This window comes from Rhinoderma darwinii, chromosome 1 (assembly GCF_050947455.1).
Source record: "Rhinoderma darwinii isolate aRhiDar2 chromosome 1, aRhiDar2.hap1, whole genome shotgun sequence".
NCBI lineage: Eukaryota > Metazoa > Chordata > Amphibia > Anura > Rhinodermatidae > Rhinoderma > Rhinoderma darwinii.
The window spans coordinates 356,860,199-356,876,864 of NC_134687.1; the positions used below are offsets into that span (position 1 = coordinate 356,860,199).

The 16,666-nt window shown below is 48.3% G+C and overlaps 1 protein-coding gene across 1 annotated transcript in view; it reads right to left on the bottom strand.

Annotated features, from left to right (window-relative positions):
* LURAP1L (leucine rich adaptor protein 1 like) overlaps nt 1-15,470 on the bottom strand; it is a 40,728-nt gene extending 25,258 nt beyond the window's left edge. The window contains exon 1 of the mRNA XM_075851937.1: nt 14,906-15,470. Coding sequence (XP_075708052.1) covers nt 14,906-15,109 — 204 coding nt within the window. The 5' untranslated portion in view covers nt 15,110-15,470. The remainder of the gene's footprint in view (nt 1-14,905) is intronic.
* Nucleotides 15,471-16,666: the final 1,196 nt, after the last annotated feature.

A 16,666-nucleotide genomic window follows, 5' to 3' on the forward strand; every position in this document is an offset into this window, starting at 1 on the left:
ATGCCCATTAAGCTGCCCTCACTGGGGGCAGCATAATGTAGTGACAGACACCCTTATTTCAGTGGTCTGTCTTTTATCTTCTTATCTGAAGCAGTTTTTGAGGAACTTACATGAAGAGACCGGGCAGAGATAGGTCCGGTGTATTCATGCGCTGCCATTTAGAGGCATCTGTCAATCAGCTGAGTGGGCAGAGCTAGTGAACATTGGGTGGAGCTATTGGCAGTTTATCAATACATCGGACTCATCTCTGCAGAGGATGGCGTCTTCATGTAAATTCCTCAGAAACTGCTTCACGTTATGGTGCCCTCACAGAGGGCAGCATAATGGGCATGACGGGTTCCCTTTCAATGTAAGTCTGCATGAGTGCCTGGAATGTGACATTTGCTGCAGTAACTCTGATGTGTATGTGTAACACTGAAGTTACAAAGTGGTCAATGTTTGCTTAAACAAAACACGTTCCAGGATCAGTATTTAACTGTTGAATGTTGCAGAGCTGTAACCTGTTTATCTGTTAATCTGTTACTTGCACCATGTCTGATGCATAAACCCTGTGTCTCAGGGGTGTAACTAGGAAAGACTGGGCCCCATAGCAAACTTTTGACTGGGGACCCCCTCCCCTGGGTGTCACACAACCCCCCCCCCTAGTAGATAGTGCCTTTTTTACAGCCCCCCCTGTAGATAACGCCATACAGCCCCCTCTGTAGATAACGCCATACAGCCCACTCTGTAGATAGCGCTATACAGCCCCTCTGTAGATAGCGCCATACAGCCCCTCTGTAGATAGCGCCATACAGCCCCCTCTGTAGATAGCGTCATACAGCCCCTCTGTAGATAGCGTCATACAGCCCCCTCTGTAGATAGCGCCATACAGCCCCCCCCTGTAGATAACGCCATACAGCCCCCTCTGTAGATATCTACAAAGGGGGCTGTATGGCGTTATCTACAGAGGGGACTGTATGGCGTTATCTACAGAGGGGGCTGTATGGCGCTATCTACAGAGGGGGCTGTATGGCGTTATCTACAGGGGGGCTGTATGGCGTTCTCTACAGTGGGGGCTGTATGGCGCTATCTACAGAGGGGGCTGTATGGCGCTATCTTCAGAGGGGGCTGTATGGCGTTATCTACAGAGGGAGCTGTATGGCGTTATCTACAGAGGGGGCTGTATGGCGTTCTCTACAGAGGGGGCTGTATGGCGCTATCTACAGAGGGGCCTGTATGGCGTTATCTACAGAGGGGGCTGTATGGCGTTATCTACAGAGGGGGCTGTATGGCGCTATCTACAGACGGGGCTGTATGGCGCTATCTACAGGGGGGGGCTGTATGGCGTTATCTACAGGGGGGCTGTATGGCGCTATCCACAGGGGGACTGTATGGCGCTATCCACAGGGGGGGGCTGTATGGCGTTCTCTACAGAGGGGACTGTATGGCGTTATCTACAGGGGGGACTGTATGGCGTTATCTACAGGGGGGACTGTATGGCGTTATCTATAGGGGGAACTGTATGGCGTTATCTACAGAGGGGGCTGTATGGCGCTACCTACAGAGAGGGCTGTATGGCGCTATCTACAGAGGGGGCTGTATGGCGCTATCCACAGGGGGGGTCTGTATGGCGTTCTCTACAGAGGGGACTGTATGGCGTTATCTACAGCGGGGACTGTATGGCGTTATCTACAGGGGGGACTTTATGGCATTATCTACAGGGGGGACCGTATGGCGTTATCTACAGGGGGGACTGTATGGCGTTATCTACATGGGGGACTGTATGGCGTTATCTACAGGGGGTCTGTATGGCGTTATCTACAGGGGGTCTGTATGGCGTTCCCTACAGGGGGGTCTGTAGGGAACGCCATACAGCCCCCCCTGTAGGGAACGCTATACAGCCCCCCTGTAGGGAACGCCATACAGCCCCCACCCTGTAGGGAACGCTATACAGCCCCCCCTGTAGGGAACGCCATACAGCGTCCCCAACCCCCCAAAAAAATGCGACCTACAGTGTGAGAAGACAAAAGACATGTATCCCCTATCCACATGATAAGGGATACATGTGTGATCGCTGGCAGCGATAGGGAGAACGGGGGACCGAAAGTCCCCCAAGTTCTCCATGACTAACCTCTGACTTCCGGCATCTGCGCAGCTCAATAAAAATGAAAGGAGCGCTGGTCACGCATGCGCACAAGCGCGACCGTCGCTCCATTCATTTCTACGGAGCTGCCGACACAGACCCCGGAAGTCCGAGGTTTGTGATGGAGAACATTGGGGGACTTTCAGTCCCCCGTTCTCCCTATCACTGCCAGCGATCACACATGTATCCCCTGTCATGTGGATAGGGGATACATGTCTTTTGTTTAATGGCAGAGCGGGGAGATACCTCCCTGCTCTGCCGTAGTGTTCAGTGGCGTCTCGCTGTAGCAGCCTTAGCGGCTGCTAGCGGAGCCTCCGGCCATGGTGGGGGCCCGTGCCGGCGGGCGACACGGCCCCCTCATGCCGCGGGCCCCGTAGCAGCCGCTACGGCTGCTATAGCGGTAGTTCGCCACTGCTGTGTCCTGCTCTGCTTTCTAGGCTACAGTCTTCAGTACGGGAGCTAACGCTGGCACCGGCACTAAAGACAGTAGGCTAGGGAGCAGCGTATAACTTAACAATTATTTAGAAAGTAAGATTATACTGCAAACTTTTGCACTATAATAATTGTTCTTCTATAGCTGGAGGTACACTTTAATGGTCTGGTTTGAGGTTTGAATGAATTTCTGGGTCTTGTCTGAAGCCTGAATTTATTTTGGGGTCTGATCTGTCTCCACTGCCCCCATCCTACATTTACAACTTATGTGGCTGATGGTGTATGTGGGACCATTGTTTGCAGTTTTTCCACCCTCCCCATAGATTTTATTCCTGGGAGCAGTATGTCACAGCAGAGGAGCAGTCAGTTCGCAGAACCTGAAGAGAAGAGCACACCATACTTCAGTACAGAGAGAGAAAGAGCCTGACAAGAGTGAGTACAGCGAGCTTCCACACTGGAAATCTACCGTGCCCTAGAGGAAGCTGGCAGTCCAAACCCCTAAGATTTCATGATGCCATGCTTTAAATAGTTGGGAGATCTACTGGAACTAGCAACCACCCGAATATGAAGCAATAGGGAGCTTGGCTTGCTCTTATGTGCACAGAACAAGCACTGATGTCACAAAAGTAAACTTTCACTTGTTGCTAAGAATCACACTGGACCTAAATACCCAACTACGCATTTCAAAATCATTCTAGGTATGTGTTTGGTTTATGTTGTGGCATAAAAAGGTTGCCTTAAAAGCCATGATGTTTTAGGTTGCATTGTGTGTACAGGATGTTTTATGTGTAATATGCAATTTTGCTTTTTTGGGGGGTCCTTGGGGACTGAATTTAAGTATCAAGAAGAGAACCCCTTTTGGAAAGAAAGCCAGGTCTGGCTTCTCTAACCCCTGGTCTAGCAACTGTCCAGACATTTTCCATGCAGTGGTAGGGGAAATTTAGCCTTACATGGCGACTATTCAAATGAATGACTGTCCATGTAATGAATGGAGAGGCTTGGTCTACTACAGCAGGAGCAACTCTTTCCAAACGGCTTTCTGTTTTGACTTATAGAAGTGGGTTCTGAGCAGGGGACCCCGTCTATAATGTCCATATGCCTTAACAGGGTATATGGACAAGGATTATCTTCATGGGACAACCCCTTTAAAGGGGTTATCCGGGGACCAAAAACTGCATTGCAATAATATATTTTTGTGAAACTAAGTAACTTACTAATATACTTTAATTAAAAATTCTGTGCTAAATGGTGCAGTTCAAACCTCATGAATTATTCAGGAAGTGCTGGAACTTTTCTAAAAATTATGACGCTCCCTACACGGCCGCACGTGACTGAGCTGTTGCTTCATGTGCTGTTCGTGAACATGACCGCAAGGGGCTGTCACATTGCCTATCGCTGGAGTTCCCGAGCAGAGAATCAGCTGATGCTCTGCCTGGGGACTCCACAACTTCTGCCCACGTCATTGTCACTGTCCATATATGGACAATAACGTCGGCAGCAGTACTGGAGTCCCCGAGCAGAGCATCAGCTGATGCTCTGCTCCGGGACTTCAGTACTATTGCCGACGTCACTGTCCATATATGGACAGTGGGCAGAAGTCCTGGAGTCCCCTAGCAAAGCATCAGCTGATGCTCTGCCTGAGGACTTCACAACTTCTGCCCACATCATTGTCTCTAACCATATATGGACAATGACGTCGGCAGAGCAGTACTGGAGTCCCCGAGCAAAGCATCAGCTGATGCTCTGGCTGGGGACTCCACAACATCTGGCCACATCATTGTCACTGTCCATATATGGACAATGACGTCGGCAGAGTAGTACTTTAGTCCCGGAGCAAAGCATCAGCTAATGCTCTGCCTGGGGACTCCACAACTTCTGCTCACGTCACTGTCACTGTCCATATATAGACAATGATGTCGGCAAAGCAGTACTGGAGTCTCGAAGCAGAGCATCAGCTGATTATCCCAACAGCAGAACCTTGGGTTTTTTATTTTGTTACTTTTCTTCTTCTAAGGCCTCATGCACACGACCGTAGCCATGTGCATGCCCGTGATTTTCAGGTTGGCCGGCCACGGAGCATCACCCAAATCGCGGGCCGTGCACATGGCCGCGGCCATTATTTTCTATGAGCCTGCACCGCAGAATACGGCCGTAATAAGACATGCCCGTTCTTTCTGCGGTCCAGGCTTCTGGGCCATGTACGGACCGTGGAAACCACGGTCGTGTGAATGGCCCCATAGAAATAAATGGGGCCGCAATTCTCCCGTGGATTTTCATGGGAATTGCGGCCGCAAAAGCACGTTCGTGTGCATGGGGCCTAAGGCTGGGTTCACACGGAGTTTTTTGCAGGCAGATTTTGCTCTGCCTGCACGCTGATTTTCGTGGCGTTTTTCGCCTGTGGGCAAAAAATGCAGCAAAATACGCTTTCTCTGCCTCCCATTGATATGAATGGGAGGTCAGAGACGTAAACGGCCAAAGATAGGGCACGTCCCTTCTTTTTCCCGCGAGCATTCTTTTCCGCTCGCGGGGAAAAAACGCCTCCGCCTCCCATTGAAATCAATGGGAGGCATTTTCGGACGTTTTTTGGCGTGTTTTCCGACGCGATTTCCGCGTCAAAAAACTCTGTGAAATGATCTGTGTTGCAACAAGTTGCCTCCTCAGATGTGGATTGTATCACACCCATATTATGTTGTGCACCCAAAACAGCCACTTATAAAGTTATATAAACAGACATGAGGAATAAAAGGACAAGTAAATATTCTGTCAGACTAAAAGCGAGTTCCCACATAGCGTAAACACTGCAGAATATCTGCAATGGAATTCTATGCGGAAATTCGGCAGCATTTACATTAGCAGCAGAGTGGATGAGATTTTGCATATATCAGGTCCACACTGCAGAAATAAATTGCAGAAAATTAGTGCGAAATGTGCTCTGCGATGCAACTTTCAAATCGACAGCATGCCAATTTATGCTGCGTATTCCATACCTCCCAACCGTCCCGGATCCGGTGGGACAGTCCCGGTTTCTCGCCGGGGTCCCACCGTCCCGGGCGGTCTGCAAAATGTCCCGCTGGGCGCTGCAGCTGTATCAAAACAGCTGATCGCTGCTGACAGGCGCCCTGCATGCCAGACGACTGCAGCAGCAATCAGCGTCAGAAGAAGGCAGGAGTCTTGCGGCGGTGTCCTCACTGGGATCGATGCCGGCCCGGGAGTGGACCAGTCCAGTCACCTGACCTGTCATCTGACCTCACCGGGCAGGTGACAGGTCAGGTGACTGGACTGGTCCACTCCCGGGCCGGCATCGACACCAGTGAGAATACCGCCGCAAGACTCCTGCCTTCTTCTGACGGTGAGTGACGGCAAAGCAGAGTGGAGAGTGGCAGCAGTAGGGCTACCTCTACCGCTCTCCGCTCTGGCGGCACAAAGTATAAGGGGGTTGTGTTGCGCCATCTACAGGGGGGCTGTGTGTGGAGCAATCTACAGGGGGGCTGTGTGTGGAGCAATCTACAGGGGGGCTGTGTGTGGCGCTATCTACAGGGGGGCTGTGTGTGGCGCTATCTACAGGGGGGCTGTGTGTGGCGCTATCTACAGGGGGCTGTGTCTGGCGCTATGTACAGGGGGGCTGTGTCTGCCACTATGTACAGGGGGGCTGTGTGTGGCACAATGTACAGGGGGGCTGTGTGTGGCGCATTCTACAGGGGGGCTGTGTGTGGCGCACTCTACACTCTACAGGGCGGCTTTGTGTAGAGCGATCTACAGGGGGGCTGTGTGTGGAGCGATCTACAGGGGGGCTGTATTTGGAGCTATCTACAGAGGGGCTGTGTGTGGAGCTAACTACAGGGGGGGGCTGTGTCTGGAGCTATCTACAAGGGGGCTGTGTGTGGAGCTATCTACAGAGGGGGCTGTGTGTGGAGCTATCTACATGGGGGGCTGTGTGTGGAGCTATCTACAGGGGGGGCTGTGTCTGGAGCTATCTACAGGGGGCTGTGTGTGGAGCTATCTACAGGGGGGCTGTGTGTGGAGCTATCTACAGGGGGGCTGTGTGTGGCGCTATCTACAGGGGGGCTGTGTGTGGAGCTATATACAGGGAGGCTGTGTGTGGAGCTATATACAGGAAGGCTGTGTGCGGAGCTATCTACAGGGGGGCTGTATCTGGAGCTATCTACAGGGGGGCTGTGTGTGGAACTATCTGAAGGGGGGCTTTGTGTGGAGCTATCTACAGGGGGGCTGTGTGTGGAGCTATCTACAGGGGGGCTGTGTGTGGAGCTATCTACAGGGGGGCTGTGTTTGAGCAATCTACAGGGGGGCTGTGTCTGGAGCAATCTACAGGGGGGCTGTGTCTGGAGCAATCTACAGGGGGGCTGGGTCTGTAAAAATCTACAGGGGGGCTGTGTCTGGAGCAATCTACAGGGGGGCTGTGTCTGGAGAAATCTACAGGGGGGCTATGTCTGGAGCAATGTACAGGGGGGCTGTGTCTGGAGGAATCTACAGGGGGGCTGTGTCTGGCGCTATGTACAGGGGGGCTGTGTGTGGAGTAATCTACAGGGGGGCTGTGTCTGGAGGAATCTACAGGGGGGCTGTGTCTGGAGGAATCTACAGGGGGGCTGTGTGTGGAGTAATCTACAGGGGGGCTCTGGTGGATGATTTTTCCATTGACCGGTAGAAGAGTTACACAACTGGAAAAAAAAAATCCCCATCATGTAACTCTGCTACCTGTCAATTGAAAAGTCATCAACCACAGGGTTTCCCTCTTGACTCTCATTGTTCTCAGTCTTTTGGTTTGTCCTGCAGCTGCTGCCGCCGTTATGAGCAAAGGTTATGTAATGGCCGGAAGGAGGTGAAGGGAAAGTGAGCCCTAATCTACCCACCGCCCTGTCCCTGCCTACTTGCAACGACTCGCCCTAGGCGACGAGGTACAACTGGGCGGCGGTCCCTACGCTGTCTAAGTGCACAGGAAAACAAACAGGGAACATGCAAGGGAAGGGGCAGTAGCGACGGAACGCCACGAGGAAACGGAGCGGCGAACGGACAGTCAGGACCAGGACGAAGTGAGTACACCCAAGCGGGCAAGGAGACAGAAGCAAGCCAGGGGCAAAGCAAAGCAGGTCAAGCAGAACTGCAGCAAGGCAGAAGCACGGCAGAAGCAGGCTGGAGCAAGCAGCAGTGGGGCCAGGAATCCAAAAGAATTACAAGCACTGAGGGAGAGAACAGGGCAGGTAATAAAGGACAGGGGGCGGAGCTAACTCCGACAGACCAGGCCGCGATAGGCTCTCCCACTCCTGAGCCTGCCACCCTGGTTGGTGGGAGATGGTGTCAGTCGAACAGGTCTGGCCTCAGGTGTGGATTGATTAATCCCAGGAGTATACCTAGATGAAGTACCTGGCAGATCCCTAACAGTACTCCCCCTTTTATGAGGGGCCACCGGACCCTTACTAAGGGGACCCGGTTTAGTGGGGAAGAGAAGGTGGAACCTCCTGATCAATACCCCAGCGTGAACATCACGGGCAGGTACCCAAGTCCTCTCCTCCGGCCCGTATCCTCTCCAATGGACCAGGTACTGGAGGGAGCCCTGGACCATCCTACTGTCCATAATCTTGGCCACCTCGAATTCCACCCCCTCAGGGGTGAGAACGGGAACAGGAGGTATCCTCGAGGGGGACCAGGACGGGGAGCAGCGTTTAAGGAGGGAGGCATGGAAGACGTCATGTATGCGAAATGATGGGGGGAGCTCCAGACGGAAGGATACAGGGTTGAGGACTTCAATGATCTTATAAGGTCCAATAAATCGGGGAGCAAACTTCCTGGACGGGACCTTAAGGCGCAAGTTCCTGGACGACAACCAGACCAAATCCCCGACGACAAACCGGGGGTTAGCAGAACGTCTACTATCCGCTTGAATCTTTTGTGCGCTCTGGGACGTCTCTAGGTTCTTCTGAACCTGGGCCCAGACGGTGCACAGTTCCCGATGAACATCCTCTACCTCAGGATTATTGGAACAACCAGGGGAGACGGAGGAGAATCTTGGGTTAAACCCGAAATTACAGAAAAACGGGGAGACCCCTGACGAGTTACTGACCCGGTTATTCAAGGAAAATTCAGCAAGGGGAAGGAATGAGACCCAATCGAATTGACAGTCAGAGATGAAACACCTTAAATATTGTTCCAGGGATTGGTTGGTCCTTTCCGTTTGGCCATTAGTTTCGGGATGGAAGGCGGAGGAGAAGGACAGATCAATCTCCAACTTTTTACAAAAAGCTCTCCAAAATAAGGAAACAAATTGTACCCCTCTGTCAGAAACGATATTGACTGGGGCCCCATGGAGACGCAGGATGTGTTTCACAAACAAAGAAGCTAACGTCTTGGCGTTAGGTAGCTTCTTAAGGGGCACAAAGTGGCACATCTTGCTGAAGCGGTCGACTACCACCCACACCACCGACTTGCCCTGAGATGGAGGCAAATCGGTGATAAAATCCATGGAGATATGGGTCCAAGGTCTCTGGGGAATGGGCAAGGAACGTAGTAGGCCCGCAGGTCGGGACCTAGGGGTTTTGGACCTAGCGCAAACCTCACAAGCGGCGACGTAAGCCCTAACGTCTTTAGGCAACCCAGGCCACCAATAGTTTCTGGTAATGAGGTGTTTGGTGCCCAAGATGCCAGGATGACCAGATAGAGCGGAGTCATGGTTTTCCCTGAGTACCCTCAGCCGGTATTGCAGGGGAACAAACAGTTTGTCCCCAGGGACGTTCCCGGGAGCAGCACCCTGATCAGCCGCGATATCAGAAGCTAAATCAGAATCCGTGGCAGAGACGATTATACCAGGGGGTAAAATACAAGCAGGATCCTTCTCAGAAGGAGGATTGGCCATGAAACTACGTGACAGAGCATCAGCCTTAATATTCTTGGACCCAGCCCTATAGGTAACCAAGAAATTAAATCTGGTAAAGAATAGTGCCCACCGAGCTTGTCTAGGATTAAGCCTCCGGGCCGATTCTAGGAAAACCAGATTCTTGTGATCCGTAAGGACCGTTACCTGGTGTCTGGCCCCCTCCAGGAAGTGCCGCCACTCCTCAAAAGCCCATTTAATGGCTAGAAGTTCGCGGTTGCCAATATCATAGTTACTCTCCGTGGGCGAAAACTTCCTAGAGGCTTGTAATTATGTAATGGCCGGAAGGAGGTGAAGGGAAAGTGAGCCCTAATCTACCCACCGCCCTGTCCCTGCCTACTTGCAACGACTCGCCCTAGGCGACGAGGTACAACTGGGCGGCGGTCCCTACGCTGTCTAAGTGCACAGGAAAACAAACAGGGAACATGCAAGGGAAGGGGCAGTAGCCACGGAACGCCACGAGGAAACGGAGCGGCGAACGGACAGTCAGGACCAGGACGAAGTGAGTACACCCAAGCGGGCAAGGAGACAGAAGCAAGCCAGGGGCAAAGCAAAGCAGGTCAAGCAGAACTGCAGCAAGGCAGAAGCACGGCAGAAGCAGGCTGGAGCAAGCAGCAGTGGGGCCAGGAATCCAAAAGAATTACAAGCACTGAGGGAGAGAACAGGGCAGGTAATAAAGGACAGGGGGCAGAGCTAACTCCGACAGACCAGGCCGCGATAGGCTCTCCCACTCCTGAGCCTGCCACCCTGGTTGGTGGGAGATGGTGTCAGTCGAACAGGTCTGGCCTCAGGTGTGGATTGATTAATCCCAGGAGTATACCTAGATGAAGTACCTGGCAGATCCCTAACATGTTATACCCAAGATAGGAAAAGTAACACAAAGACGATATAACCTGAAATATAATATCTGTGATATCCATAGAGTCTAGAGATCCGCAGTGAGAATGTGCGCTTGTTATTTGAAGAAGGATCTGGCCGTGATTTGATATGCTTATGCGGGATATTGGGTGTGGTTAGAGAGTGTGGCTTAAAAATGTCCCCCTTTTCCGAATTCAAAAGTTGGGAGGTATGGTATTCTGTGAGAATATGTTAATATGCTGCGTGTTTGGCCTATAGACTTCAATGGGGAGCATAAATTCTGCACTAAAAATCGCAAGTTGGGTTGTATAACAATTCCTAAGCGGAATCGCAGTAAAAACCACAGAAAAACTGCAGGTGAACCTAAAAAGTTTACTATAATCAATGCTTCACACTAAATTCACAAGTAAAACCGCAGTGCTTCCGCAGCAATATGCGCAGCAAAAGTGCACTATTTGATGTGTATTCCTGTGACTGATTTACCAACGTTTTTTTTTTAGATTCCGCTGCAGATTCTCTGTTGCAGAAAATCTGCAGCGTTTCCTGTCAGTGGGAACAGACCGTAATAAAGTTAAGCAAAGCAGTTAGGGTATGTTCACACTACCTATTTTCATATGTAGTTCAGGCATTTTACGCCTCGAATTACGCCTGAAAAAACGGCTCCAATACGTCTGCAAACATCTGCCCGTTGATTTCAATGGGTTTTACGATGTTCTGTGCAGACGAGGTGTATATTTACGCATCGCTGTCAAAAGACGGCGTGTAAAAAGACGCCCGCCTCAAAGAAGTGCATGTCACTTCTTGGGACGTAATTGGAGCCGTTTTTCATTGACTCCATTGAAAAACAGCTCCAATTACGTCCGTAATGGACGCCGCGAAAAACGCGAGTATTTACAAAAACGTCTGAAATTCAGGAGCTGTTTTCGCCTGAAACAGCTCCGTAATTTCAGACGTATTTTGTTAAGACGTGTGAACATACCATTAAAGAGACCCTTTGGCAGAGAGACACTGTCTCATCTACTGGTCTACACCCAATTGCAGCATTAAACAAGAGCTGACATAGAGATAGACATCTTTAAATGAGAGAATCTTTTAGATGCCCTAACAAAACTAAGCTTAGAAGAAAGGCATTGTAGTGGGTGGGCCACATGATCCCTCACAACCAATCAGTCAAGACTGGTTCTAATTAGAATATAGCGAGATGACTTATGGCTTCCTGACCGGGAGTTTGTGGGGGAGGGGTGGTTTAACTTATCAATATACGTGACTAATCATTCCGTTGAACACTGAGTGATACTGTGATGGGTCACCCGCTGGCAACTGTGCCTACCAAATTTATTTAGGTTACTTCCGGAACATTTTTTTATACATGATCCGTACATTCTGTGCATCTGAGGGTAAAAATGGCCCTGTGAGAACTCCCAAGATGATATTTAGTTAACATAAGCTCTAGTTATTAACAATAATAGCTACATATATAATTTTTATATTTCAGTGATGAATACGGCATGGAGCTCAGTACAAAGTGTGCTATTATTTCCAGTACGTTTAGATTAGCAGCAGGTGGGATGATGGTTGTACATTGTGACAATGTAATAATGGAAATACTGCGTAATATGATCCTTCCAATCACAGAGGGGAAACAAGAACGTTCTACTATTACTCGTTTTTATAGTGTGATATTTTCCTGTGGTGAATTGTCTAGAAGGAAGACATCCCTCAGTGGTGGCCTAAGTTCAATATCTACTACCTGAGAGCTCCTGTTTAGCCACCAATGCTTTAGGTGGCTAAACAGGATACGTTAGGCCTTCAGGCTCCATTTACAACGGGAAATATATGCCGTGAACAGGCGCCAAATTGACAGTGTAGCATGTCGATGGGTTCTCATTTCCATACAGCAACCATTGTACTGTATGGGGAAGAACAACATCGTTCGTTCGTGTATATAGATTTTGTCGCTTTTAATTATATACACACTGCACAATAGGAAAAGTAGTAAAGCATTCAGGATAAATGATTGAACACCTGTCCACAACCATGCTATTCCTCTGATGTCAGGTCTATTGAATGGCTGCAATTCATCTCTCTTATAAAAAAAGAAAAATGGCGGTGCCATTATTGACCTATTCAGAGCACACGAGAAGAATAGATATGTCCTACTTGTGGTTAACATCTTTGGTTTGGGTGCTATAGTATTACTAATACCTATGTTCCAGGTGTGACTCTTGTAAATGAATCCCTCTATTTCGTCATCTTGCCAAGCTGTCAATAATATTAGGTCTTCATAGAAATCTGTATGGACACACTAATAAGAGGTCTGTAATATTCCAAAAGGGAGTCTCCTATTAATCAATGTAAAGCCAAGAGGTCCAGAAAAGGTCAGGCTGGGCTCAGGCAGGGTTGTTTTTTGCATTTTTAAACGTCCCGTTCAAGGCTTTTTTATGGTGTTTTTAGTGACCTTTCTTAACGGTGTATTCCCATCTTATAAAGTGATTTAGCAGGGACCTGCAGCACGGCCTCATTCAAGTATTTGGGGCTCGTTGCAATTCCGTGCATAGCTGGTTGGTCGGGAAAAAAAGGCCACTGATTTCAAAAATTGCATTAAAAAGCCACAAGCCAAAACTTTGCGTACGTAGACATTCTCATAATTTCTCATACACTCCCAGTAAATATCTGCATAGAAAACAGATGTATTTACATGTAGTATTGCCAATATGTGGTCTGCCGCACCATTACCACCCCGTGTGAATAGACCCAAACACTTTTTGAGTGTTACATAAACAAAGATTAAAGGAGTATTCCAGTTTTAGCAAAATAAAATATACTTTCTGTATCAATTCCTCAGTTTTTAAGATCTCAGCTTGCTGTCATTTAGTAAGAATTCACACGGTTTACTCCCAGGGTGGTGCATAGTGGTGGACACGAAATAAAGGAGATGCATTAGTCTTTTCTTTATACCGGTCAGTCCTTTTGAAACCATTTCTGGCTTTGGCTCAAAAAAACTGAGCCAAAAACTGCATCAAAACAGTATGTGTGATCTTGGCCAAACTGTTATCACATGATCGACTACTATTGAATGACAGCAAGCGGAGATCTTGAAAACCAGGAGGAATTGATATAGAAAGTATATTGGAAAAATGTAAGACTTTTCATTGTAAAATAAAAAAACGTTATTTTCTGAAACAAATTGGCGTAAATTATAGCGAAAATGTATTGCCAGATACAACAAACTTATTCAAAGGCGTGTGCCTCTTAATAAATTAGCTGCATCGTACTCCTGCAGGTTTCATACTAAGGGTATGTTCACACGGCCTATTTACTGACGTAATTCGGGCATTTTGCCCCGAATTACGTCTGAAAATAGGGCCTCAATAGCGCTGACAAACATCTGCCCATTGAAAGCAATGGGCAGACATTTGTCTGTTCACACGAGGCGTAATTTACGCGCCGCTGTCAAATGACGGCGCATAAATAGACGCCCGCGTCAAAGAAGTGACCTGTCACTTCTTTGGCCGTAATTGGAGCCGTTATTCATTGACTCCAATGAATAGCAGCGCCAATTACGTCCGTAATTGACGCGGCGTTCAAGCGCCTGCACATGCCGGTACGGCTGAAATTACGGGGATGTTTTCAGGCTGAAACATCCCCGTAATTTCAGCCGTTACGGACGCCCTCGTGTGAACATACCCTAAGGCTGGGTTCACACGACCTATTTTCAGGCGTAAACGAGGCGTATTATGCCTCGTTTTACGTCTGAAAATAGGGCTGTAATACGTCGGCAAACATCTGCCCATTCATTTGACTGGGTTTGCCGACGTATTGTGCAGACGACCTGTCATTTACGCGTCGTCGTTTGACACATTTTAGACTCTGTTCACACCGCCCTTGAGCATGTTTGAATTGTCCAGCTAAAAGTATTTGCTAAACGTATTCCACTGCTTGCCTGGAATACAAAGTGTAGTCGTCACCTTTTGGAATTCATTTGGCTATTAAAATTGCTCAGGAGCACTTCCTGACGTATACACAGTGTAGAGTCTGGTGAACAGAGCCTTACCTACACTGGTACATTGTAACAAACTAGCAGAACCGGAAAGAGCTTTGTGCTGCTGATGTATTTAGCCCACAGAGGATTGTCTAGACTGGATACTCTCAGATGTAAGCAGGACTAGGTCTGTAGGGGTTTTCATTCTCTAGATGTACAGTAAATAAGAATGGTTTCCATCACTGACAGCAATAAGAGATCTTGAAAATGGTGAGAAACTGAAATGTATTAGAAAACTTTTGATTATATTGACAAGCTCATCATATGTCATGTTAAAAATCTCGCTTCTATCTGTAGGTGTTACCATTTTATAGAATAAGATGCATATACATACCCACAACTATACACAAACACAAATATAGTGCCAGTTATCACCCAAAATGCCATCCTCTCCTGGATGAAGATACATTGTGCCCACACACATCAGGAAGGGGCACCTGTTCCTAGGGACGGCTGTTAATACCACAGTGATAGGAGAGGGACGATGACATAACCTCCTGTGCCCTGTATATTATATGAGCTGCCAGGCACGGGTGGCAGTGCCAGAGCTGTCACAGGTGATACTCACCATGTCTTGTTTGAGAAGCTGGAGCTTGGTTTCCAGTCTCTCCAGAGTGCTGGGCTGAGTAGGGCTGAGCTGGCATTCCGAGTCTGTGGCATCCTTCTTCCAGTCACAGTGCTCCTCCCGCAGGGACCTTGCCAGGCTCTCAGGCACCTTGCGCCCCAGCTTGAGTTCAATATCTCTGAGGTCCAGGGTGGAGGAATCGGCCATGCTTTGGTGTGAGGTGGCAATGCTTTCTCCAGGACACTTACAAGGGATCTCAGAGGGCAGAGCCAGCCAGATGCCAAGGTGATTGTAGGAAACAGACTAAAGCAGGGCAGATAAATAAGTCATTGCTTCCTGGGTGACAAGTCACAACGTCTTCAATAGGGTGTGCACTGTTCCTATGTAATTAAATAGCAGCTCGTATTCCTTTATACACCCATATCTCTGCCCTCCAGCGCTTCTCCTGTCCTGGTGCTCCAGAATGAGGTAGTGCCAGCGGGTGTAGTATTGAGAGAGCGCATGTCCAGTCAGGTGGACGGTGCCCGGGCACACTGGCACTCTGCTGTCTCTATCATTCACTTTGCAGATCTGCTGAAACTTTAAACCTCAGTGCCAAGAGGAGCTGATGTGACACATCCCTTGTACCGTAAATCTCCTAGTAGTGGAGAAGACTGGTTTCTCCTCCGCTTTGTCTTGCTGCCAGCTGCGCTTTGTTTAGGTTAAATTGAGCTGCATGCAATCCCTCATAGACGGTGCAATAACTGGAGTCTCGTGTTGCTGTGCACAGAAATGTAATATGTCTTTTCTCTTATGAGGTAATCCTTGTAGTTTCTCTCTGCTTGAACATGGGAGTGTTATGTGCTTTGTAGGCTGCATTCTTCTAGTCAACCATGGAAAATCAACCCTTGATACAAGAAGTTCGCACAATGGGGAGCATTTATTAACCTAGTTTGGTCCTTAAAGGGAATGTGTCGCCAAATAATTTTTTTTTTTTTAAGTAAGTTACTTATTTTTATTATATTTTTGACGGTTTTTTTTGCTGTATTTTTTTCTTCTTCCACAAGGTGGAAAGTATTAAAAATTAAATAATAATTTGACATGCTTTCCTATGTTGGCCACCAGAGGGAGCACTTCCCAGAATTACAGCAAGGTGAATCAGGCAAAGCAACCTGACTTACAGCTGCTGTAAATGTGGGAGGGAGACTCACCCCCCACACTATTTTTGGCTACAAGCCAGGGTGAGATGTCTTCAAATTGCCAAGCATTGTCCAGCTCTCATTTTGGGAGTGTTTTTACAATGGCAGCTGTCAGCAGCCACAGGACACACCAAAAGGCTAAGAATAATGAAAGTCAAGAGGGAAGAAAGACCCTGTGGCGAATGACTTTTCAGTTGACCGGTTCACACTGCGCGTAATTGACTAATTTTTTGACGCATTTTACACAACAAAAAACGCATCAAACGCTTGATTAAGCTTCCCATTTACATCAATGGGAAAGCGCACCATTACTACATACAACACAATTTTTTTATGCAAGCGGTTTTATTGCTCAGGTAATAAAGTATTTAAAAAAAACAGAGACATAAGAAAATAATTTTTTATTGAAATAAAAACTCCCCCACACAACCATCTTTCACCACTTTATTTTAAAAAAAAGAAAGAAAAGATCTACGACGTAGTCCAAACAGTCCAGTTCAACCTGCAAAAAAGAAATAAAAGTTAGTAATATGCCGCTGCTTCTTCATTCCTTGCTCCTACTGTTCACAGTGGGAGCAAGGAATGA